The sequence below is a fragment of the Manis pentadactyla genome, chromosome 5, assembly GCF_030020395.1.
Source record: "Manis pentadactyla isolate mManPen7 chromosome 5, mManPen7.hap1, whole genome shotgun sequence".
Lineage (NCBI taxonomy): Eukaryota > Metazoa > Chordata > Mammalia > Pholidota > Manidae > Manis > Manis pentadactyla.
Genome location: NC_080023.1, coordinates 173,515,661 through 173,539,678, shown reverse-complemented (window position 1 = coordinate 173,539,678; position 24,018 = coordinate 173,515,661). Strand labels below are relative to the sequence as shown.

Below are 24,018 nucleotides of genomic sequence, written 5' to 3'. Positions count from 1 at the left end.
GCCGCAGTGATAGAGTTTTGCGAGAAGCTGCTATTGTAGAAAACGGGGCAGGGTGCACGGAGGTGGCTGTGGTATTTCTTACAAGTGCATGTGATTGTACAAGTATCTCAGAATAAGATTTCCTTTTAAAAAAGTGAAAGGTCAGGGGGCCCCTTCCCTTCTTGGTGCAGTAACGTCTGCTGCAGACCCGTTAGTATCAAATTATCATTGAAGCTCAGGAGGAGGAAACCTGGGGAGCTTCTCTCTCATTCTCGCCTGCCAGCTGGGGAGTGGGGTTTGGAGGCTCGGCGCAGCTTGCCCAGGGCCCCGTGTTGCCCTGGAAGGAAGGAGTCCCATCGGGGATGGGGGTGCCCTCTGGATCTCAGGCAGGTGGCTGGTTTGGAAGGCAGGGTGCATCCCAGTGAAGCTGGGGTTTCTTGTTACCACCAGAAGTCAGAAGAAACGCATCTCATGTGTGCCGCCGGCATCCGGGGGAGACATCGCTAACCAGTCGCAGCATGCTTCGCTGGGGGCCTGGACACGGCCTCAACCCCTGTCCGTGGAAGCCCTGGGTGGGTGACAGGGGGCTCCCAGACCCAGGGCTTCTGGTAAGCCTTTCCCTGGAGAACTGGGGTGAAGGTAGCCACGCGGAGTTCCCCAGCCAGTCAGCGGGGACAGCATTGCCATTAGGAGGCTCCCTCCAGGCTACTTGAGACCTTCCAGCTCCCCATGAAGACTGAAAGAAGACGTGGTTTCCTTGTGGCCCCTGAGCTTGGTGTCCGGCATGCTTGGGTAAAGGGCTCTCAGATAGCGATTGCCCTTTGCACAAAAGGCAGAAGTTGGAAGCTGTCATACGTCCTGGTTTTCCCACAAATTGACATTCCCATTTCAGAAACCCTTTACCTCCTGTGGGGACCTGGACCCCACCAACGCTTGGTTTTTATTCTCCTTCCTCCAGAGACGACAAGCCTGTAAACAGGCTTAACGTGCACGCAGGCTGCTGTCCCTCGCTTTCCCTCACTCGGGTACTCATTTCCCAAGCATTTATGAAGCACCTACTGTGTGCCAGGCACAGGTGATGCTTCTGTGGTCGGGGCAGCTGCTTAGGGTCCGTGAGCAAGTGTCTTTCCCTAATTTGCGTGCAAATCCAGTTTAGTCTGGGTTGTTGTTAATCTTTATAAACAGTCACGTGTGAGTTCAGTCTTTGCTGCTGACTTCATATGGGGCCCAATTAGGAATCTTGTTCCTGGCTGATGTTCTCTGAGCAGGTATTATGTACCTGGCAGTGTGCTTTACATATTACTGGCTGTTTTATTTAATCAAGAGTTGCTAACCTTGGCACAGATGACAGTGGGGTGGAATAATGCTCTTCTGGGGGGCTGTCCCAGGTACTGTAGGGTGTTTAGCCACAGCCTTGTCCTCTACCCAACGGCTGCCAGTAGTACCTCCTCCGGGTCTCATGGCCAGATGTCCCCCGGTGTGTGTCGCCCCCAGGAAGACCACTGCTCTAGCCCTAAGGGCCTGCCCTGAGGTGGCTGTGTGAGTGTGGGCAGGCCAGCAGCCTCTTCTGAAAGATGTGCATTCAGTCCATTGGACGTAAGGGACATAGGCCCCAGGGTGCTGCGTCGGAGGAGCAAACCCTCAGTCCTGATGTGTGGCCTTGTTTGGGAACTCACATGGGAAAGTGACACTGAATCATTTTAAAACTCACATTTCCTGTGCTGGCTCTGCTCACGTACATGCCCGCAGCCACCCCCAGGAAGTCATGTACATTTGGAGGCCCCAAAGCAGCAGACTCCTCATAACCACATCTCACCCTTGAATGTGAGAAATGTTCCTACCTCAGGGCATTTGCCCAGCCATCCATTCAGCCCCGAGTGTTCTTCTCCCAGCTTCCCTCATCTTTTAGGGCTCAGCTTAAGGGCCCCTCCATCCCTGACACCCCCCACTGACTGAGCCCTCCCTCAGGGCACTCCACTCATCACCCTCCTGTGTTCTCTTCCGAGCACAGTAGAGCTGGGTGCTTATGGGCACTTAGTGCACATTTACTAGCCCGGCGTGGTCCCCCGCCCCAGTTGGTGTGAGCCTGTGGGGGCTGGCGTCTGCTTCTGAGCTGGCTCAGGGCTGATGTGGCCCCCAGATGCCAGGGGCCGGCACTCATTACAGATCACTCCAGCTCAGTTCAGGTTTCCCAGGAAGACAGGTGAGCGGTGTTTGGGAGGAGGACCACATGCCTTCAGGGACACCCGCGTCATTGGGAGGTCCTCTGTGCCTGGATGGTGCAGCAGCAGGGCCTGCGCTCACTTGGCCACGGGCGGTGTGTTGGTACTTTACAATGACACTGCCTCTGGGAGGTGATGACACTTGAGTACATTGCACTGGGGGTGGCTGACTGTGCTGGGGAGATGGGTGGTTTGTCTGGGGGGGGAGCCCAAGCTGCTCTCGCTCCCTTGGGAAAGAAGTTGGGGGTTCTTTGCTCTTTGCTAGGGTGAAGCCAGTGGGAGCCAGTGCATAGGGTTACTTAAAATCTTTCTTTGTTTCTAAATTTTAAATGGCATGTTTAGAATTTGATCTTCAAACCTGGGAGCCAGACCTGCAAGTTGAAAGATGACAGCCGTGAGAGATAGTTTCGTTTGGCTGCAGCAGCCAGATGGCAGATGCTGTGGGCGGGAGACAGGGGGAGGCTGGGAGGGGGAGGGCTGCTGTTCGGGCTCCTGCCCTCCCCCTGCAGTAAACCATCTTCCCGGCCAGGCCTGGGCTGAGCTTCAGGGCCCCTTTGGGGCCGCCAGCACCGCCTCTGCTGGGGGGATGCTAGGGCCCCAAGGCACGGGGCCCATACTCTGCACTTCTTAAAAACACTAAGTTTGAGATAATTGTAGATTTGCATGCAGTTGTGAGAAATAATGCAGGGAGAGCTCCCACACACACCACCCAGCCTTCCCCTGTGGTAATTCCTTACAGAGCTCTGGTAGGATACCGCAGCCAGCAAGCCCTCCCTGGGGGGGCAGCCCACCGACCTATGCAGGCTGCTCCCATGGACGTGCACTCATTTGAGTGACCGTGTGTGGGTGCCTGCATGCATTTCTCTTCTGTGTAGATCCGTGTGACCCTCACCAGGTTTCTAGACACAGAACCGTCCTATCATGAGGACCCCCTCTTTCTAACCTTTTGTGGCCACACACCCCTCCCACCCATTCCCTCCCTAGGCCCTGCCAACCAGTCATCTGTTCATCTAGTAATTTTGTCATTTTGAGAATGTTATGTAAATGGAATCACGCAGTATGCAACCTTTGAGACTGGCTTTTTTCACTCAGTGTAATTCTCAGAAGATCAACTCAGGTTGTCCTGTGCATGGACAGTTTGCTCCCTTCGATGGTGAACAGCATCCTGGGATGTGCATCTGCCACAGTGAGTTCAACCATGCACCTGTTGAAGAGCATCTAGGCTGTCTCCAGTGTTGAGCTCTTAGAAATAAAGCTACCATGAACATTCGTGCACAGGCGTTTGTGTGACCATAAGTCTGTGTGTCTCTGGGAGAAAAGCCCAGGAGCCTGGTTGCTGGGTTTATGTGGCCATGTGTTTAGTTTGGTGAAAGACCCTTCACTTCTCATCAACACCCATGCCTCCTGACACCATGCTGTGGGAGGTGCAAGTCCTCCGAGTGGACCTTGGACATGAATTCCTCCCTCAGGTAGTAATTAAGAGCAGTGTACTGTGCTGGGTATGGTGTTAGCCCCCAGGCTGTGGTGAGGGCACAGAAGCAAGGACCTTCTTGTGGAGCTTTCTTGATGGCAAGGTGAAATCAGCACTGAATAGACCAGCAAAGTCATAAAAAGCATAGTTACTCATAGTAACTAAGCCCACACTGCACTTTCCCGCATGCCACACGCTTTCGAGGCACGTTATAGTCCTCAAACAGGACAGTGAGAGGCTCTCGTTTACCCTACAGTACAGGTAAGGAAGCAGAGGCACAGAGCCAGAACAGGACAGAGCTGGCATAATGCAGGCTCCTAACCGAACACCACATCATCCCTCATGGCCAAGACAGGCTGTCGGGAGATGCAGAGTGAGGTCAAAGGTGAAGGCATTTACAATGGGGTGAGCGGGGATGCCACACTGTGGTGGTAACATGAAGGCCATGCAAAGATCTCAGGACAGAACTGCGTATGCAAAGGTCCTGGGGTAGGGATAGGAAAGGCTGGTGCAGCTAGAGTGTGGTGAGCAAGGGAAGGAGGTGGAAGGTACAGAAATGCGATTGAGTGCCTCTCATGGGGTTTTAATCTGAGCATGAGTCAGAGATTCAATTCATGTTTTAAAAAATTGCTCTGGCTGCTGTGTGCAGAATAGGCTGGATGGGGCAGCGGAGGTGGGGGCAGTCAGTGCAGCGAGGAAGCAGGGAGAACTTGCAGGCAAAGCCTTTGGTCTTGAGTGGTGGGCCGTAAGTCTCTCCCCCCCTCAGCCTGGGGAGACAGGGTCTCCGTGTGGGCGGTCAACTCTCTGGATCACAGTATAGAGCAAGGTCTGCCATGGCTGGATGCCCCTATGGGCAGCTCTTCGCCTGCTCTGCCCTGAGAGGCAGGAAAGGACACCCAGCCAGCTGCCCCCTTGAGCATCTACTGCTGGACCTTGGGCTCCTGTGTAGGTCTGTCTTCCAGTGGATTTTCCTGGTTTCTTGGTTTTTCTTGCATTTCTCTTCTTTTTCCCTCCACACCAGCTGTTATCATATAAATTGAATTTACCTGCTCAGTGTCAGCCACTCCAGATCATTAATAAGCGTGCACCAATGTCCTTGTTTCCCTCGAGCTTGGCCTGGTCGGGGGAGGCCACCTGCTTTTAATCTAATGATGGCCACCAGTATTATGTCCTTGCTGTGTTCCAGCTGGTGTTGGGAGAGCTAGGACGCATCTAGCAGCTGAGTTCATCCTCAGCAATCCTGGGAGGCTGTACATCATGCTTTATGATGGGGAAACTGAGGCCAAGGGGTCAAGTAACCACCCAAGGTTGCACATACAGGAAGTGGCAGCATCTGGATTCAAACCCAGGGCTGGGCTACTTGCATCTCACAGCCCTGCTGTGTCCCCATCTTAAAACTCAGAGAAAAGGCACCCTCATGGCTTCTGCTTCCCTCAGAGGACCGTTGGTCAGAACCTTACTCTTTCCAGTGTTGCAGAATTTCTGCATGCTGTTTAAAAAGGAAGTGATGTCGGGCTGGAATCACCTCACAGTGGGACCAGAAAGGCTGCTGGTGTCTGGGAGGCTTGTAACTGCCCTCTACGAATCTGTCCTGTTGCCCAAAAAGAAAGAGGAGGAAACTCATGCAGCATCTCAGGAAGACGGTAGGCTCAGACCCAGGCAGTCACACACAGAGACACCCTGAGAGAGGAAGTCACACATGAGCAGACGATCAAAGACAGGAGACAGACACACAGACGCCCCCAGACAGACCCAGCTGCCAGGCCTCAGAAGCAGAGACAGACGCTCTCCCCAGACCTGCGCTGCATGTGCCTTGGCCATCAGGCCAGGTGGTCCGTGCAGTACCCACTGTCAGTGTGTCTGGCATCGTTGCCTAGAACCTTCCCCCACAAATCTGTAGGACAAACTGGCAGTAGGTAATGCATCCTGGGCCAGGACTCTTCCCCGGGACCAAGTCCCACATGAAGTGATGCACCACGGCACAGCCTGGGGCCGGGAAGTGGTACTTGGGCCACGACGCGTCACCTGCCAGCCCAGTGTGGCATCTGATGGACTTCCTGAGGGATTGTAGGAGGTGATGGAGAGGGAGGGCACCATGGCTGCCTTAGTCGTTGGGGCTGCGGCTTCTGGCCGTTTGTACTGATGTGCTTATCCACTCAGTGATGAGGAAAATGGTAGTTAGGACACCAGGCTTCAGTGTCCAGGCCTTGCCACATAACCTGTGTGAGCATGGCATGCCCTTCCGCCTCCCCCATCCCCACGTCCTTGTCCCCAGCAGGACTAGGACCCTCCTGGAGAGCTGCTGGGAAAGTTCAATGAGATGACTGAGCCCCTGACTGGGGCAGGTGCACCTCAAGTGTGGACTGTGCCCATTTTATGTGAATTGTTGGACAGTTATGGAAGATTTCAGACAATCGGTCATTTGTTCCAGAAATAAATCCAGCCAGGTTTCTGGGGGCACAGATTCAAATCATTCTGCCCCAAAGAGGACAGATCACAATAGCATTTAAAGTGTCTCAGCTGCCCTGGAAACTGGCTCCTGGGCCTGGCACGCAGCAGAGGCACAGTAATATGAACGGGACAGCACCTGAGGAAAGTTTCAGATGCCAAAGAGAACACCTCTCATGGGAAATAAAATCAGACACCCTCTGGGCAGCGTGCAAAGATGGAGGGCAGGCTGCCGCCTGTGCTCCTGTCTAGACGGGGTGCCTTTGTGTCTCTGTACCCCCCAGGGCACGTGTGCGTCTGATTTCCCTACATTCAGCTCCTCTGGCTGTTCAAGGTGAGTTTGTCTTCTCAGGTACAAGCACGAAATTCCACAACTTGAATGACAAATTGGTGTTTTCTGAGTCCCGGAGGCTAGAAGCCCCAGTTCAAGGTGCCAGCAAATTGGGTTTCCGACGCCATCTCTCTTCCTGGCTTCTCACTGTGTCCCACCCGGCCTTTCCTTGCTGTGTGTGGGCAGAGAGGATGAGCTCTCTGGTGTCTCCTATGAGGACACTAATCCTATAGACTCAGGGCCCCACCCTTATGGCTTCATTTAACTGAATTACGTCCTTAGAGTCTCCATCTCTAAATACAGCCACTTGGGGAGTTAAGGCTTCACTGTATGAACACTGTAGGAACACGCAGTGCATTCAGAACACAACACCCCCTTTCCTTCTGACCCAAATGGAGGACTTGGGAAGGCAGGCGAGAACTGCCAGCCCTGAGCGTTGTTCTGTCCACCATAGCTGCTCTCACCTGTAGGGCTCAGTGTTTGCCCAAGCCCTGGGAGAGCCATTTTTCCATGGAATTCTCACATTAGTTCCACAAGCAAGGCACCATTTGACTATTGGGTGTGATGGTGGGGAAATGAGCCCAGAGAGGTATGTGTCCACATCCCAGTCTCCCCTTCGAGCCCCTGCACTGCTCTAGAGGTCCCAGGCTCCTTGTTCACCGTTTGGCTGGCCATGTACCGACTTGATCACCTCAGTGGCCAGACACAGGAGAGACCTTTGAAGGGGACACTCCCTTGGAGCTGGGAGCCCCATGTGGTGACAGCCTGGCTTGGCACCACATTGGGTTGTAGAAGTTGCTCTGGGGTGGCCAGGGCTGGGCTTTGAGGGATGAAGAGGAGTCCAGTAAAAGACGGGGCAGACAGGCTCCGACTTGCCAGGCTTGTGCTGGCTGTGAGCAAACTGCAGGACAAGGGGACCACATTCTGATGGAGTGGTCAGACCGGCAGTGGCTCCTAGACTCGGACCAGGGAGAGGCCCCGTCATGACACATAGATTTTCTTGGAAGTCATGGCAGATGTCCTGGGAGGTAGTTAAAAAATCAACCACCAGTTATAGGGGAGAGCTTACAACTGCCCGAGAAGGAAGTGACCACAGAGGGTGGGGCAGTCGGAAACAGGGCGCGAAGAAGCCACCAAGGATCGGGAGCAGCAGAAGAGTGGCCATCCCAGGCAGGTGGCCTGGCCTGAGCGAAAGTGCAGCCTCAGGGAAGAGGAGACTCTGCTCATGGGGCAGCCAGGGTGCGGGCGGGCAACCAGGAGGCAATTAGCAACGAAGGTAGGAGGCCAGGGGCCCAGCACAGGTGGTGGGCGGGCTAAGCATTAGCCCTAGTTAGTGACAGCTCTTGTTTATTGCCTGCGTAGGTATACACCAGGGCTGGTCATTGCACTTAATATGTATGCATTCACCCTGCACCATCTTCAGGGTGTGAGGTGGGTGCTAGAGGTGCCCTGCTCTTCAGATGAGGAAACTGAGGCACAGTAAAGGAAATAACTTCCTCACCATCAGACTACCCTGCTCTGAGTGTTTACTGAATAGAACTCAATTCCTGGAGCCCAAGGGTGTGGGCAGCCTGTCTAGGCCCTCCCTCCTTGACAGCATCTCTGGACATCTGGCTTTGGCCTCCAGGCATCTCCCTGCCGCTGTGCTGGGTGGACCCAGAACAGCTGGGCCCCTCTCCAACCTGAAAGGAAGGGGGTCCCCGGGTCAGCCCTGAGCCCCTCCAGACAGCGTCTGCCCCGGCCGCCCTCGCGGGCTCTCCAGCACGCGGCAGATTGATTGAGGAGCCATCGAGAAGTGACTGAATAGGGCTGCGTTGTGGCACCCGATTCAGAGCGGCCCTTTTTGTCCGAGGGGCTTGGAAGTGGAGCCCCAGTCACTCCCCCTCTCCTGGCGCTCCCATCCCAGCTCATGTTGGGAAACACTAGCCTCTTGAAAACTGGTAATTGAGAGAAACATGGGCTGGTTTCCTGAGTGGCGAGGGCAAGTGTGGGTGGCATTGTCGGCCACACAGCAGGCTCATACCTGAGTCTCTCTGGGATGTTAAGATTTTTTAAATTATCAATGCTCGTTCTAAAAGGGAAATAATATAGAAATGCAGAACTAAAAAGTATAGTCTTCCTCCTCCAGAAGTAGCCATGTTAACAATTTGGATTGTACCTTTTTTTTTGCCATAAAAATGGGCCTGTTAAAAAAAAAAGGGTCCGTATTATGTATTTCATTATTTCTGCTCAACGGTAATTGCAAACATCCATCCATCGCCAGATTTAAGATGAGTGGTTCTCAGCCAGGGGTGATTCTGCCTACCCAAAGGACACTGGACATTGGTCAGTGTCTGGAGGCCCCAGGGTTACAGCTTGGGGATGTATGCTCCTGGCATTTAGTGGGTAAGGGCCAGGGGTGCTGCTAAGCATCCATGATGCACAGACAGCCCCCCAACAGAGAAGGATCCAGCTCGAAATGCCGGTAGTGCTGAGGTTGAGAAGCCCTACTGTAGATTTCCATCTCTCTCTAGTGGCCTGTGTAGTGATGTATTCCATAATGTGACATACCAGGGTTTGTTTAGTGGGATTTAGATGGTCTCTAAATTTAGATGCTCGGTTACTTTTTTACAAGCCCTGCAGTGATATCCTTATATGGATATGCTTTCAGGCCCTTCTGCGAATTTTTGTCTGATAGGATCTTGGAAGTTAAAATTGCTGGGTTAAAAGATAGCGTGCATCTCTGATTTGGGTAGGTGTTGCCAAAATGCCCTCTTAGGAGATTGTGGCCATCAGCACTACCACCGGGGGCAGACCCGCTCACCCCCGCCCACCACCCTTGCTCACCTCAGTGAACCAAACCCATTTAATTTATGGTCAGTAGCTTCCCGCAGCACCTCCGGAGTGTCCGTCAATGGGGTGGGTCTCCCCTCGCTGTCAGTCCACTCCCTTCCGCCGGTAACTCTTCAACAGTGACTGGTACTTTGTTGACAGTGGGGGTTTAAAGATGTTCGATGTCGGTGACAATAGAAAAAACAAGTCCCACTAGTTCTTTCTATTTGGATAATAGCAAGAAAGATAAAAGGCACCTCTTTGTCTTTTCTTTCTGAAGATGTGTTTAATCAGGAGGTTCTAAAATGATTATCCAGGCCCTTTGCTCTCCCTGGAGGTCTTACTCGCGTTCCCTCTCCAACACGTACTCCCAGACCCGGAGCTCACCTTAGCCGAAGCTGCAGCCCCCCTCCCAGGCCACCTCGGGACACATGGGGCAAAGCCCCCCAAAGTGACTGAGACCCCACACACTTCTGCCACTGGGGCATAAGAAGGCGTTTCACCCCCTAAGCTGAGCGATCCCCCAAAAACTAGGACAGATACCTCACCAGTTCAGAGGAGACCCACACAAAAGCAGGACATGTGGAGTTAATGATTTATCTTCAGAATCCTTTAACCTGGCCCCGTATTTGTCTAATTAATGCACCTTGGCCACGTGGTCCTTCAGGCTTCCCGATGCTTCTATCTCCGCCGGGACAGCCTAGTGCAGAGCCTTCTCTGTTCGGCTCTGGCCAGGGGGCTACATGCCCAGAGTGGGATCTTGTGCGCCCATCCGGGAGGAGCTCCACCAGACGAGAGCCAGATGACGAAAAGGTCAATGGTGTGAGATTGGGAGCAAAGAAGGTCAGTGGTGAGGCTTGGAAGCCCAGCAGGGGGGAAGTAGGTGTGTGCATGCGCACATGCCCCTGGGGAGGTAAGGAGGAATGGGGGGAGAGAGTCAGCCAGGTGAGGAGAGGCTGGAAGCCGCTTCTAGGTAGAGGGAAAGGTGTCAGCCTGGACTGCCTCTGTGACAGGCTGTGTTGTCTGTATTGTTTTTGCAAAACACAGGCATGCCGGGGGAGAGGACCCCTGCCTCCGGAGAGGCATCAGTCCAGCCCATGATGACAGCCACTGAGCCACTGTCTCAGGGCAAACTACATGTTTGGCCACAGCATTTTCCTTATCCAGGCAAGGGGAAGGCAAGCCCAGGGAACGCTGGCCCCTGGATACCACCTTGGGATTCTTAGCAGGGTCACCTGGAGGGGCGGCCAGGCACCCCTCCCGTCCCACCAAGGAGTTCCCTGCACAGTGTCTCATTCCCCAGCGCCATTCAGAGGCCACCTGATAGCTGGGCTCCACTACCCTCAACCCCAGGCTGAGGCGCTTGACCCACCTCCCTGTCCCTCTGGGGAACAGGAAGCAGGCCACAAATAGCCTTCCAGGTTAACGTGACCAGGAATGAAGTAGGCATAGGGGTTTGGGGCACAGCACTATTTCAGATTGGGTGCTCAGGGATGTGGCACTGGGACACGCAGAAAGCTAAGGAAGGGAGCAAGCACATGGATATGGGGGATCATGCCAGGCATAAAGATCAGCAGGTGCAAGGGCCCTGAGGTGGAGCTGTGGTCCTGCAGAACATGCAATTAGAGCAGAGTGATTGAAAAGGGTAGCCTCAGGGTAAGTACATGCGGAGATAAGCACCCAGAAGTTGGTTTCCTCTCAAGGGCTCACACTTGAAAGTTTTGAGGGATTATTATTTCACTCCACAGAGGTGCTCCTGGTTGACACTGTCCATGAATCACAGTGCTGGCAAAGGGGGTCCACCTTGGTGGGCCTTCTCCAGCCTGCCCCTGTAGATTTGACGCCCTGGGCTGGAACTTTGTGGGGAGAGAAGACAGGTATGGCCCAAGACTTAGAGTTCTAGATTACAGGGGTCCCAGAAACCTGGAAACATTGGCTCCCAATCGGCTCATGTAGTTCTTTCCACAAGCATGTGCAGGGGGACAAGATTATCTCTCTGTTTTCTTTCCCAGATAAGGACACGAAAAAGGTCACAGTAAGTGGCAAAGCTCTGATTTGAACCCAGGATCCTAGGGGCAAACCTCATATATTCTTAATCTGTACCCTCAGATTTTATGTTGAGCAGCAGCACAGGGAGCACCCCCACCCCCACCCCAGTACCCACTCCCTCAATTGCCAGCATATGCTGTTTCCTTGATGACACATCTCAACACTGGACTGAATCTCAGGGCTCTGCTCATGTGATAGGTGCCAGGTGCCCAGAGGCAGGCTTGGTGTGGAGTACGGACCTGGTAAGCGGTGCGGGCTGTTTTTAAAGATGAGAGAACTGGCCTAGATTTGCTGCCCGCCTCTCAAACCTCAAGGAAGAGACAGATCCACTTTTTTTTTTTTTACCTATAAATGGTCTTACTCTAAGAAACGTGTGCCGTCAGGGTTGTTTGAAATGGCACCAGGAGCGATCAGAAAGTTAATCCTTTGACGTCTGGTTCAATTTTATTTGAAATTCTAGTCGGGGGCAAATACAGTGGGGTGGGCAGGGGAGGAGGGGCAGTAAATGAAGTGGCTGGAACCCCGGGCAGGCTGGGCTCCATGGAATGACAATGAGGCCCGCCCCCAGCGGGTCTCATCCAGGCAGACCTAACAAGATTAGATTTTCATAAATTTCAGACAGCGTCAATTCCTAATTCCTCAGTGCGCGGCCGGGAGGCCAGACAGGGCCGCCTGCACGGCTGCTTGTTAACCAGGAAGCATGCCGGCCGCCCCTCCACCGGGTGCAGACACAAGAGGGCGGGCGGTGGCGGGGTCGTCTGGTCTGGAACCTCCTGTGGTCTGGCAGGAGCCAGGTGGACTCTAGCCCAGCTCTCCAGCTGAGGAAGAAAAATGAGCTCCAGCCCCCAACTGCTACTCCGGTTATTAACCAAATTGCACCCACTTACAATACCTGTAGGGACGAGGCATATTCTTTGAACATGTCAGCGAATCCTACACCAGCCTTCTCCCCATTTACAGCTGGCAGGTGGCTCAGCTGGGGTCTGAACCGAGGCTCCGTCCCCAAGAACATGGGGACACACACTTGGATGCAAAAGAGTTGCAACTTTGACTCCATCCGGAACACCGGCTCTGAACCACAGTGGCTTCGCAATCCCTGCAGTGTGGTCCCCGGTGGAAGCCACAGATTTCATACAGAATTGAACCTGCCAGGTCGTATTTAATGGGGTAATATTCCCACGTCACAGTGTAATCCTGTATATTCTTTCCCTATCTGTTACAAAGCTCGTTGAGCATTTGATAACTTTTCATACAGCTGAATTCCTTTTCAAGCCACAATTTAATTTTAATTTTATTTTTAAAACCATGTGTTGAGAGTGTCCCGGGGCCCCACCGCAGGAGGAGGGGAGGAGCACGGTGTGGCCGTGGAGTCAGGTCTGTGCTGACTGCTCACCGTGGCGCGGCATGTCTGGGCTGTTCCGGCATTGAGGGGCGGTCCTGGCGCGGTGAGGCGCGGGGTCCTCAGGTAGCCGTGGAGGAGGTGGAGCTGTTAGTGTCCGTATGCGGTGCCCTGGGAGGTGCGCTGTGCTCCCCCAAGTGCCTGGCACGAGGTCCTTGCTGACCCTCTGGTGATTTTCCTCCGTGCTTGCAGTGAGGTGGGTACCTCCGGCCACATTACTGGCTTCGTGGACCGTGTGGTGGGTGATGCCCCGGGCAGGCCTGATCCGGCCTGGGGTGCGGGGCAGTCAGCCAAAGTGGCTTTTCAAAGCTGAACTGGGGTCTGGGCGCTGGGCTGAGGGGCGCTCCACAGTGTCCTCACCTCTTAGCCTCCGTTTCCTCACCTGGAAGGTTGGGGGTGTCACGTTAGTATCTCCTCCTCAGAGTGACTCTGAGGACCCAGCCAGGCGATACCCATAGGGTTCTGGCTGTGCCGTGCCTGGCATTCGGCGGGGTGTGCGTGCACAGCCTTCCTCACTCATACCAGACAGGCAGGGACCAGAGATGTGCTTGCACACTTCTCCAAGTGACTGTGTCTGTCCTTGGAGGAGAAGGCAGAAGGGGGAGCCAGGCCACTCCGACGAGCTGGACGAGCCTGTTAGTTTGAAATTATTCACCAGGAACGAGGATGCTAAATTAAATTAGAGCGACCTTACTTTGCATGTGCAAATGAACTCGGCCACCCCCGTACATCCATCCCGCACCCCAAGGGGGAAATTACAAAGAAAAAGGGCAAGCTGCTCCTCCCTCCCCAGTTCTGCGCAGACCTGACTCCCCCAACAAAGTGAGCAAATGGGGTGCTTTTTCCCAAAGGCCCCTGTTCTTAGAGCCAGGTCCTTGGAGCAGGGACACGTGGCTGTAAGTCCCTGGTGCTTGGGGTCCAGTTGCCACCCTCAGTGCACTTTTTGGGCTGACCTTGCCTCAGCCCCCCACCCGGAGGCCAGTAGAGCACACCGGGCCGAGGAGACGGCTGGGCGAACCTCAGCGTTCCCAGGGCATCAGCCTGGAGGCGGGTGTTGGGGGAATGGTGACAGTGGAGCGGCTGCTGTTTCCTGCCCTGTCCTGAGCTCTAGCAGGCATCCTCACAGGTGCTCCCACATGGGGAGGGGAACCTAGCACACACTTGGGGAAAACTGGGGGAGTTTAGCAGGAGAGCAAGCCCGTGGGGAGGCTCTGGGTACAGTACCCAGCCTTGCTCTTCCCAGGTGCTCCATCCAGGGCAGCTTCCCCCTGTGCCTCAGTTTGCTCACCTGCAAAGTGGCAATAGCGATGGCACCCACCTCAGACTGGAGCAGAGGGCCAGGCCCATAGCTCAGGGCAGTGCTTATGCCATAACTGCTGGAACCCTAACAGTAGTTACCTTGAGTAGTTGCGTGAGTACAGATTTTGGGTTGGGGTGCTGCCCGCCTGCCGCCTCTTGCTTCATCCCCCTTTGTCTGTGGCCTGGCTTTGGCTGAGTCCTGTGGTCACATGAGACTTGAGAGTAGAGTGGGGGGGGCAGTGGTAGGACCTGTCACCTATGCTGGACGTTTGATCTCTGCAGATAAAGGGGATGCCTGTCAGATTGGGGAAACTGAGGCAGGATTGGCGTGGTTCCACCTCTTGGCCAGAATCCCTAAAGCCAGGGTCCTGCAGTCTCTGACCTGCCTAGTGCTTTTAACCTCTTGAATGTGTCATAGGCAGGAAGGGCCCCAGCAACTTCATAGATGTTTCTGGTTTCTGGAGAGATGGGGAGAGGTGGCAGTGCAGGCCGGCCTGCCGCGGGCGCTGTCCTGTTTGGCCTGCGGGGTTTCACCTGGCAGAGCCTGTCTAGAGCTGAGTGTGGACCTGGGGGGATCGAGCTCATGCTCGATTCGCACTGCCCGCCGTGGGAGTGGGGTGAGGCCCAAGCTGCCCAAGGGGCCAGCAGATGGGGTCAGGCAGGTGGCCAGGCCCAGGTGGGGCTGGGGGCTGAGCAGCCCGCACGAGCTGGTGTAAAGAGGGTGGCTGCCGCGGCTCTGTCCCTTTGAGTGGGGCTGGGGACTGGATGCGCCCTTGTTTTGCTGTAGCTGGGGTGCTGGGGAGCCCCCCCATTGACCAGTCACCTTGAGGGAGCATTGCCCAAGTGCCGAGCCTATCACCACACACAGCTGTGCAGGGCATGGGGAAGTGGGCATGGGCTCCAAGGTGGAGCCCAGGGTCACGCAGAGCCGGCCAAGGATCACACTGGAGCTTCTGTGCCCACACAGGAGTCCCCCTCCTACTCTGGGCCTGCACCCCAGCCAGGCCTCTGTCCAGAATACAGCCCAGAAATCAACTGGTTTCTTTTACTGAAAGCTTACCCTCCCTCCCCGTGTGGAGTGTCTGGGTGCGGGCCTTCATGGGCTTGTGGTCCGGGTCGGGGGCCAGAGTGGGCACATGGGTGCTCTCAGGGGCCCTGTGCTCATTTCTGAGGGCAGTTCTCACCCTCTGAACACTGCCCCCAGAAATCAGACCTTCTGGGCTTTCAGCCCTGCCCCGTGGAGTATTGGCTGCTGGGGCCTCATCTCTTGACCCCTTTTGGCCCTCAGCAGCCCTGTTACCTCAGTCCCTGTCTAGCTGCTGCCCTCTGGGCCCCAGACAACACCAGGAGGGCAGTGGTCTAGCCGAGGCCTGCAGGCTGCCGTGGCTGGGGACAGGGACAGGCAGCCAGCCGAACCACCCTCCTTCCTCCAGGCCCGGCGGCGTGGGCAGGGCCCCTGGAGACAGCAAGGGGAGGGGGCAGAGAAGTGCCCACTGACGTGGTCCTGGCTGGGGTGAAGAGTGCACAGGGCTGGGGAGGGGAATTGCAGGCTTCTCTGGGGAGGGAGGGCATGGGTATTGCACAAAGCAGGCCTGTGTGTCCTCTGAGTGGATGGCTTTATCCCAGGCCCTAGCAAACAAGTTCTGGGCCCTTCAGAATCAGACCCCACTGCCCAGGTCCTGGGCCAGCCTGTCTGGGAAGGCAGGAGGTGTGGCCATAGTCCCTGGGCCCGAGGCCCCTAGGCCTGGCCTTTGCCCAGCAGGGCCCCAGACTTCTCCGGGCCCAGGAAATCTCACCAAAGGCCCTGGCTAAGTTATCCTCCCTGCTGGCCTCTCCAGGGCCGGGGGGGATGCAGTTCCACCCGGGGCCAGAGACAAGGCCCAGGCTCCAGGCTGGATTCCTACACACAGAGGAGGACGTCCAGCGGGCGCTGGAGTGGGAGCAGCTGCCCCTGAGTGCCTGCTGGGCCCCAGAGCTACAGGAGTCCACGTTTGCCTCTGGATCTCGGTGTCCTCACCTGTGAGAAGAGGTGATAAAAGTGGCTGCCCCGGCTCAGCCCTGTCCGCGGATCGTCTTCCCCCGGCGCTGTGGACCGCGTCATTCTCAGTCTCGGGGCGTCCTGGGCACTGTAAGATGCTGAGTGACACTCCTGGCCCCCACCCACTAGATGCTGGGAGCACCTCCCGTTGTGTCAGCCACTCATGTCCCCAAGACGATGCCACATATCCCCTGTGGGGGAGCAGACCCACCTGACCTACAGGTGGCAGGTAAACATTGGCAGTTGGGGAAATGTACAGTGTGGCAGGAGAAGGTGGGTTCCCAGGAGAAGCTGGGGGGTGGGGGGGAGCGGTGGCCACAGCTTCTCCTGTCTGCAGAATCTTCTGTTGTGTCCTGAACAGAGCCGTTCCCACCCGGGATGCGTTGCTTCCCCCCTGGAAGCTGCAGGGAAGCTGAGGCTGGTGGCAGGAGGGGCTGTCCTCACAGGGTGAGGAGTTTGGCAGGCCCACTGGCAGTGGCCAGAGCCCTGGACACGGCCGCAGCCCCTGCTCTGCCGGCTTCGTCTGGTGGTCTTGCGGGGGAGGAAGAGCGCTCGGTGGCCCTGAGCTTGCACGTGTGCCCCGGGGAGCCCTTGACCGGTCGCCTGTTAGCAGCGGCGGCCTGGGGCCTATTCCCGCCCACCCTCCCGTCGGGGAAGGCACATTCCCGTGTGCACCTGGCCGGCTGTGTGGCCGGTGGGCAGCCTTGGGCTGGCTGAGGCTGGTGGGGCTTTGTGCCGGCACTGCTGACTGGTGCCCCATCTGCCCTGTCACCACCCGGGTCCCTGCGGGACCAGCACTGGCAGCTCGCCTGCTGCTGGGGGCTCTGCTAGCACCGACCACAGCCAGCTGCAGGGCCGCAGCGACCAGACCCGCTTGAGTCAGCAGAAACCGCCCCGCTCTGGCAGGACCAAAATAGCCTCCTTCCTTTTCCAGCACTTGAGGGTTTTTCCGCCTTCTAGGGGAAAAACAAAACAAAACCCAAAGAAAGACACACGAATTGCAGCATCTGCAGCCACCAGAATGGTTTTCCTGAGGCCTCCTCACGAGACGGGGGTCCTCGCTCCCTCCTGTCTGGTCCAGGCTGGCGTGTGTGCGGGTGCAAACGGGTGTGTGGGTATGTGTGTGTGTCTGTGTTGGCGTGTTATCTGCGTCCGTGCTGGAGCGTGTGAAGGGTGGGGCGCCCGGCCTGTTCCCGCTCCCCGAGACTCACGGGCCCCCTTGGTCTTACAGCGGAGCTGGAGTTCGTTGAGATCACCATCATCGTGGTGGTGGTGATGGTGATGGTGGTGGTGATCACGTGCCTGCTGAGCCACTACAAGCTGTCCGCGCGCTCCTTCATCGGCCGGCACAGCCAGGGAAGGAGAAGAGAAGATGCCCTGTCCTCAGTAAGTGCCCTGCCCTCCCGTCCACCCCCATGGCAGGGGCCACCCCTTGTAGAGGCGCCCATGGTGCCCCGGGTGGGCTGTCCCAGCTGGAGGAATGAGACTGGACCAAGGAGGCAGCCAGCAGCCCCGGGCGGTGGTGGGGCCGGCCATGGAGGAGGGCGTTTCTGGTGCAGGCAGAGACACAACGGAGACCCAGACAAAAAGGAGGCGGCCCTTCCCCTGAGAAATCCCCTGGGCCACAGACCTTTCAGGGCTCGGAGGCAACAGGTCACCCAGGAAAAGACCCTTCCTAGGGCCTAATCGCAGCTGCAGCGCTCCTAGCCATGTGTGCTTGGACCAGTCCCTGATTTGTGAAACGAGGCGTCAGACCCATTCATTGTGAAAAGGTTGCTACTGGTCGCGCCACCACCCAGAGGATTCAAGGCGTAGCACAGAGCGCAGGCCCATGCATTTCTGGCCAGGACTCTGCATGCACTTCGTTTACTCATCCATCCATGTGTCTGTCCATCCATTGGCCAGATACCTCCAAGCACCCTCTGTGTGCCCAGAACCCTCCCAGGCATTGGGGGAAATGGCTGTGGTAAATCCCACATGGTTACTGCCTGCTGGCTGGCTCTGGACAGACAGGAGTTCTCTGCAGGGCTGTTACTGAGCGTCAGGCTGTGTGTAGGATGAGAAGGACAGACACTGGGCTGGAGGGGTCCTTGCAGAGGGGTCCCACTGCATTTTGATGTGTTACTGGAATTGTGAGCACCATCAGGCATTCTGGAAGCGCTAGGAATATTCCCTTAAGACACCCCCAAATTGGAGCAGGTTGGGTGGGAACTTGGCTGCCCTCAGCTTTGAGCACACAGGTCCCCTCGGTCACCTGTGCCCTTGGGGCTGAGCTCTGCCCTGCAGCTGGGTATACCCAAGGGAGGTGCAGAGTTCATCCCCCAAACGGTTTCCATCTCTGTGCCTGTAATTAACAGCCTGGAACAGAAGCGGCTGTCTGATGGGCAGGCTGGGAATTAGAGCGAGAAGGTAGCTTGTGGGAGGCACACGTCTTTGAGCCCATTGTTTGGGGGATCCCAGGAGGACAGTGACAGAACAAGGAGGTGGTTCTGGGCCTGGCCTTCCAGTTCTTGGGGGGCGCCTGTGCTTGGCAGCGGCGCCCAGAGTCTGTGGGCCTGTCCCCCACAGGTTCAGGCGTCTCACTTGCATCAGGTTGCTGCCTCGGCATGTCACCGGGTTGCCAGGGCAAGGAGCATCCTCTCAGGGCCCTCTAATGGGCACCCTGGGGGCCCCAAACCGAGGCCCAGTGTGCGTCCGGAGGCACTCGGCAGGCTCTGCTGCTCTGAAGGAATTGCGGCCTCGGCTGCCTGGCTCGCCTGTGTGTTTATTTGCCAGTGTGGTTACCTGCGTGACAGTATGTACACGTGTGCCACATCTGTGCTTGGCGGTCCCCACCCCCTGGCCTTGCAGCAGCCCAGGAACCCCATTTTATGGAGGAACGACTGGGGCTCAGAAAGGTGGGCACCTCTGGCCACACAGCATTTGAGTGGTAGTGGAAGGAGCCCCGGCCGGCTCTGTTCCCCCTCGAACGCTGGGGCAAGCGAGGGCTCTGGGTGGGTCCCCTCGGCCCTGCCCTGCCCCTGTGGGTACATCTGTAGAATGGGTGAGGCTAGCCTTTCTCTTGCCTGCCTGCATGGTCACGGGGAGGGTGACGGTAGCCGAGTGCTGTGAAATGGCAGACTCTGGTGTGAAGGCTCCTGGTTACCAGGAAGTGGCAGACAGTCCCACGGGCAGCACCTGGGACTCAGTGCCCAGAGGGAGGTGAGTATGCGGCCCTGACTCCTGGACGCTTGAGGCTAAAAGAAAGCCCCACCCCCAGGCAGCCAGCCACCTGCCCGGGTCCCCAGTGCTACCTGGCTGGGTAAACACTGAGCCTCCTTAGGCCTGATAAGTGCAGTGGCTCCCCTGGGGACTCCCTGCCAGACAGGGCGTGTCTGAGGCGTCTCAGGGCCCCATAAACCCCCGGAGAGGCCAGACCCAGCTGCCATCCCCTGGGGCTGGGCCCACCCCTGGCACGGCTCTCCTGCCCCAGCCCTTTTCAGGAGGACCCTCTGGCGGTCTCTCTCCTCCTTTGGATTCAGAGGCTCAGCCAGGGCTTTGGATAAGGTGACCCTTCATCCTTTTTGTCCCCAGATTAGCCGTGGCAAGGGTCTCCTGCTCCCCACAAGCAGGAGGCCAGATGGAAGCCAGGCCAGGAGAGGGGGCCAAAGGCCTGTGTCCGGTGCTGCGGCCTCCGGGAGCTCCCCAGGGCCCCTTGTGGCAGGCTGAGTCCTAACCAGCATCCTGCTGTTTCACTCTTTCAGCAAACATTTATGAGTACCCCGTGTTTGGCTTGCCAAGCTTGGCGAGTGCAAGCCTGCTCCCCAAGGTGGGCAGGAGTATTGCTGGGGAGTCCAGAGACGAGTCCAGGGTTCCGTTCTGGCCTCACGGAGCAGGCATGGGGCTCCAAGTCTGGAGGTGAAGGGAGGTCGGGAGTCATCAAGGCATAGACCTGGGGCCAGCTGCCTGTTCTTGTAAATAAAGTTTTATTGGCACATAGTGATGCCCATTCCCATGAAGACCTTTTGCTGGTTTGCCCTGCAGCAGTGTTGGTGGTGTGACAGACCGCCTAGGCCACAGAGCAGAAAATACTCTCTTGCCCTTTACAGAAATAATTGGTGGACCCGTGGTCTAAGTGGGGAAGCCACGGCCAGGTGGGATGAGCCCACCTCCAGGAAGCATTTGGAAAGAGGAGGAGTTTGGGTGTTGGGGAGAGGAGGGGCGAGGGGAGCCAGAGGTGCAGCCAGGTGGCAGTGTAGGGAGGGGGCAGGTGGGTGGAGAAAGCGAGTCCAGAGACCCAGGGGGATGGGCTGGGAGGCCTCAGCTGCTGCGTGTGCGGAGAGCTCCCCGCCAGCCAGATCCCGTTTGAGGCTGGGGAGTGACTGACGGACTGTGGGAAGCCCCAGGACTGGGAAGGGCCCCCTGCGACTCCGAAGCCCCTGTCAGGTCCCACTGGGACCTGCTTCCATCCTTGTTCAGAGGCACGGAGACGGCTTGCGTGGGGCCTACAGCAGCTCACACACTTGAGGAGCACCTGCATGCACCCCGCCTGACGCTGGGCCCAGGGACACAGAGGAGCCGCCGCTGCCCCAGGGAGAGGGGGACAAGTCAGTGTAGACAGGCAGTTACAGGCTGAGAGGGGCCAGTGGGCAGGGAGGGCCAAGGGAGCCCTCAGGAGACAGCACACCCACCTGGAGACGAGAGGGGCAGGTCGGGTTGATTGGGAAAGAGGCCGGGGGCCCAGCTCAGGAGGCCGGGTGATGAGCGTGCGTGTCCCTGGGCTCCAGGAGGGGTGGGCCCCAGGCTGGCAGCTGGCGAGTGAAACCTGGCTGCGTGGTGCGTGGTGGTGCTGTCAGCCCTCACACAGGTAGGAAAACCCATCGAGGGAAAGTCAGTGGCTGTATGAATGGGCTGCGGAAGGCTGCCGGGAAGTGGGGCTTGGTACCAAGTCGGAGCTGCTGAGGACCCGGCGGGCCCCCGGGGGTGTACGTGAGGCGCGGTGGGGTGGGTGTCCGTGTGAGAGGAAGGAGGGAGGACCACCTGGGGGGCGGGGAGCTTGAGCAGGGGCAGGAGATCCCTGGGGTCTCCTGAGAACCCACAGCCCCGCCAACCCCCTGGTGCAGGTGGCCTTCGCCGCCCAGCAGGCAGACAGCTCAGTGCCTGGGCTAAGGTCGGGTGCAGAGGGGGGTGGCCTTGGGCTGTCTGTTGGGGGCAGAGTCCAGGTGCTCAGGTGGGCAGATGGGGCAGGGGTAGGGAGGGGCGTCAGGAATGATGTGAGGGCCCTTCACTGAGTTAGGGAGTAAGGTGAGGAAGACACAGGTTCTGTGGGCAGGAGGCACCTACTCAGGTACAGTGGGCCAGGCTGAGATAGGAGCTGAGATGCTGTGGGAGACCGGGGAGCAGGCCCCGGTGGGTGGTTCCTGGAAGGCTTCCCAGAGGAGGTGACCTCCGGGCGCACATACTGGAAGTGGTCAGGTGATAAGTTTGGTGGGTGGCTCTGGAGTCTACAGTGGGGTCCCCCTGGGCATTGATTGGTGTTTGCTTAAGCTCCCTGGATGGTGCCACTATATAACCAAGTGGAGAACCCTGGTGCTAGGACAGGGGTGAGAGGTGGGGGAGCAGTGGTGGGAAGAGGCTATTGGGACCACATCATGCAGGGTCTGGGACAGAGGGCCTCACAGGAGGGCTCCAGGCAGCACCTGGATGGAATCCCATCTCATCCAGGCTGGCCTTCGCTGCTTGCATCCCCACCCCGCCTCCCGGACCACGGCTCCTGACCCTTCCAGAGAGCAGGTGGGTGCCCCCACCTGCCTCCTGACTCACACGGGGTGTGCTGGGGCCCAACTGGGTGTCAGAGAGCCTGCCGGGACCAGCCTGAGACGGTGGGTCTCGAGGCAGGCAGGTGAAGGCTTGGCTCCCAGCACTGCCTCCTACCGCCTGGCCCTGCTCACTGGCCCCAGCCTGCCTTTGTGGGCTCATTGGGAGGACTGGGCTAGTGCTGCAAGGAGTGCTTAGCGCAGCGCCTCGCCCCCAGGCCGCGGCGGATACATTACTGGTATCGTTAATTGAATGGCCATGATGACCATGTTAACAGCAATGGTGTGAGCCTGCTCGCTGCATGGCCATGCCTGGGAACACAGTAGACCCCCAAAGAGTCTATAGGTATATGGTGTTCCCGTTGGGACAGTTTTGAGAGCCACAGAACCCCCTGGTGGCCATACCGGCCATTGCAGTCCTCTGGGCAAATTCCCCCCACCCCGCACCCCGACTGCAGGTGAGAATCATCTTACCTGGGAACCCTCAAGAAAACGTACACCCAAGGAAACTTTGAGGGTGATGAATATGTTATCTTGATCGTGGTGATGGGTTCCTGGTGTGTACATATGCTAAAACCTATCCAAATTGTTTATCTTGAATACGTACAGTTCATCATGCAATCAGTTACCTCTCATCCCTCCTCCAGGCCCAGGGCTGCCACCACATGCCAGCAGCATCCAGGTTTGCCCCTCAGACACGCTGATCCTGGCATGCGGCCCTTCCCTTACCCTTAGGTCTCTACCCCACGAGGTGTAGATCATCCTTCCAGCTTGGCGAGAACCAAGGGCCCTGGTTTTTGTAGCTGTTCCCTGTCCTGTTGGCCTTCCTGCAAGGTGGGCTCTCCCCACGCTCCATCCGGCAGCCGGGTCTGGGGTGGTCGGGGTGGCCTGGGTAGGGCAGGCGCTGCCCACAGGTGACACAAGGGGTGAGGAAGTGCACAGTGTTACTTAAACTTGTACGAGCTGTGCAGCGGCCGGTCATCCCCCACAGCCATCCCGGGCAAACGAGTCCGGCACCAGCCACCTGGATTCCTGCGGAGCCACAGGCCCCTACCCAGAGCAGAGGGCATGAGCTTCATGAGGTGGCAACTACGTGCTCGGCGCAGAAGTGGGGCCGCATTCCACCTGTGACTGAGCCAGTCACTGCTTTGTGGTAGAGCAGCTATACGAGGCATTTTGTTCATTAACTCTCCTGTATTTCATCCAAAAACTGCACTCACGGTTATATAGAGGGAGAGACAGACTGTAAAGAGTTAAATATGTAGCCAACATGATTACGGGTATGGAGAGGCTGCAGAGGAAATTAGCAGGTGGCACGATTGCTCCTGGGAAAGGCCCTTAGAGATGGTGTCAGAGAAAATCTTCAGGGGACACTGCAGTGGGTCATGGAGAAGGGGCCGGCCATGCAGCGGGGCAGCCACATGCTGTGATGTACTAGGCAGCATGTCAGTGTGGCTCCCAGCACTGCAGGTACTCACTGAGGGCCACATGCACTCCAGTAGTTGGCATGAGCCACACCCTAAGTTCTGGAAGTTAAGGAACTTGCCCAGGGTCCCTCTGCAAGCAAGTGGTGGTCACAGCCCAGAGGGCTTCCTTAGCAGCCAGTTCACCAGGTAATTTGGATTTATCCTAAGGTCCAGGGGAGGTGCTGGAGGGTTGTGAGGAGGGACCCACGAATCAGATCTGTGTTTTGGAAAGCATGGGGGTGGAGGATGCATTTCTGGGAGTTGGCAGAGGGAGCCTAGAAATCATCACCTCTGAGGAGAGGCCAGGGCCCCGGGAGCTGGAGGGGGACAGGGGTGAAGGGTGGTGCGTGGGTACCAGATCTAATTATGAAAGGAAGATCTTGGGGTCCAAGCTGGCTGACCCTTTGCCCTCCACCTCTGCCCATCTCACTGACCGTGCCTCCTCTCCCCCACACAGGAAGGATGCCTCTGGCCGTCAGAGAGCACCGTGTCAGGGAACGGAGTCCCAGAGGTGAGACCCAGTGCCGCCTCCCTTCTCCCGCCTTCTACCCCCCCCTCCTGTCCCCAAAAGCTGTTGCAATGGACACTGATGGCACCTGCCCAGCCGGTCCCCTTCACCAGGCTGGAGGTACGTCCCCCAGCTGGAAGGCTGGCTGCTGAAGGCTCATGCCTCTGCCCTTCTCTGAAGAACTGTCCTTAGCTGTGTGGTC

At 57.2% G+C, this 24,018-nt stretch overlaps 1 protein-coding gene across 3 annotated transcripts in view; it reads left to right on the top strand.

The window, feature by feature from the left end:
- Nucleotides 1-24,018, top strand: part of PMEPA1 (prostate transmembrane protein, androgen induced 1) — a 54,609-nt gene that overhangs the window by 26,295 nt on the left and 4,296 nt on the right. The window contains exons 2-4 of one of the 3 annotated variants that reach the window (XM_036901889.2): nucleotides 16,177-16,276; nucleotides 17,279-17,433; nucleotides 23,766-23,819. In XM_036901889.2, coding sequence (XP_036757784.1) covers nucleotides 16,177-16,276; nucleotides 17,279-17,433; nucleotides 23,766-23,819 — 309 coding nt within the window. Of the gene's footprint in view, nucleotides 1-16,176; nucleotides 16,277-16,366; nucleotides 17,163-17,278; nucleotides 17,434-23,765; nucleotides 23,820-24,018 lie in introns of those variants that run through there. The other 2 variants (XM_036901891.2, XM_036901890.2) reach the window with 2 other exon arrangements.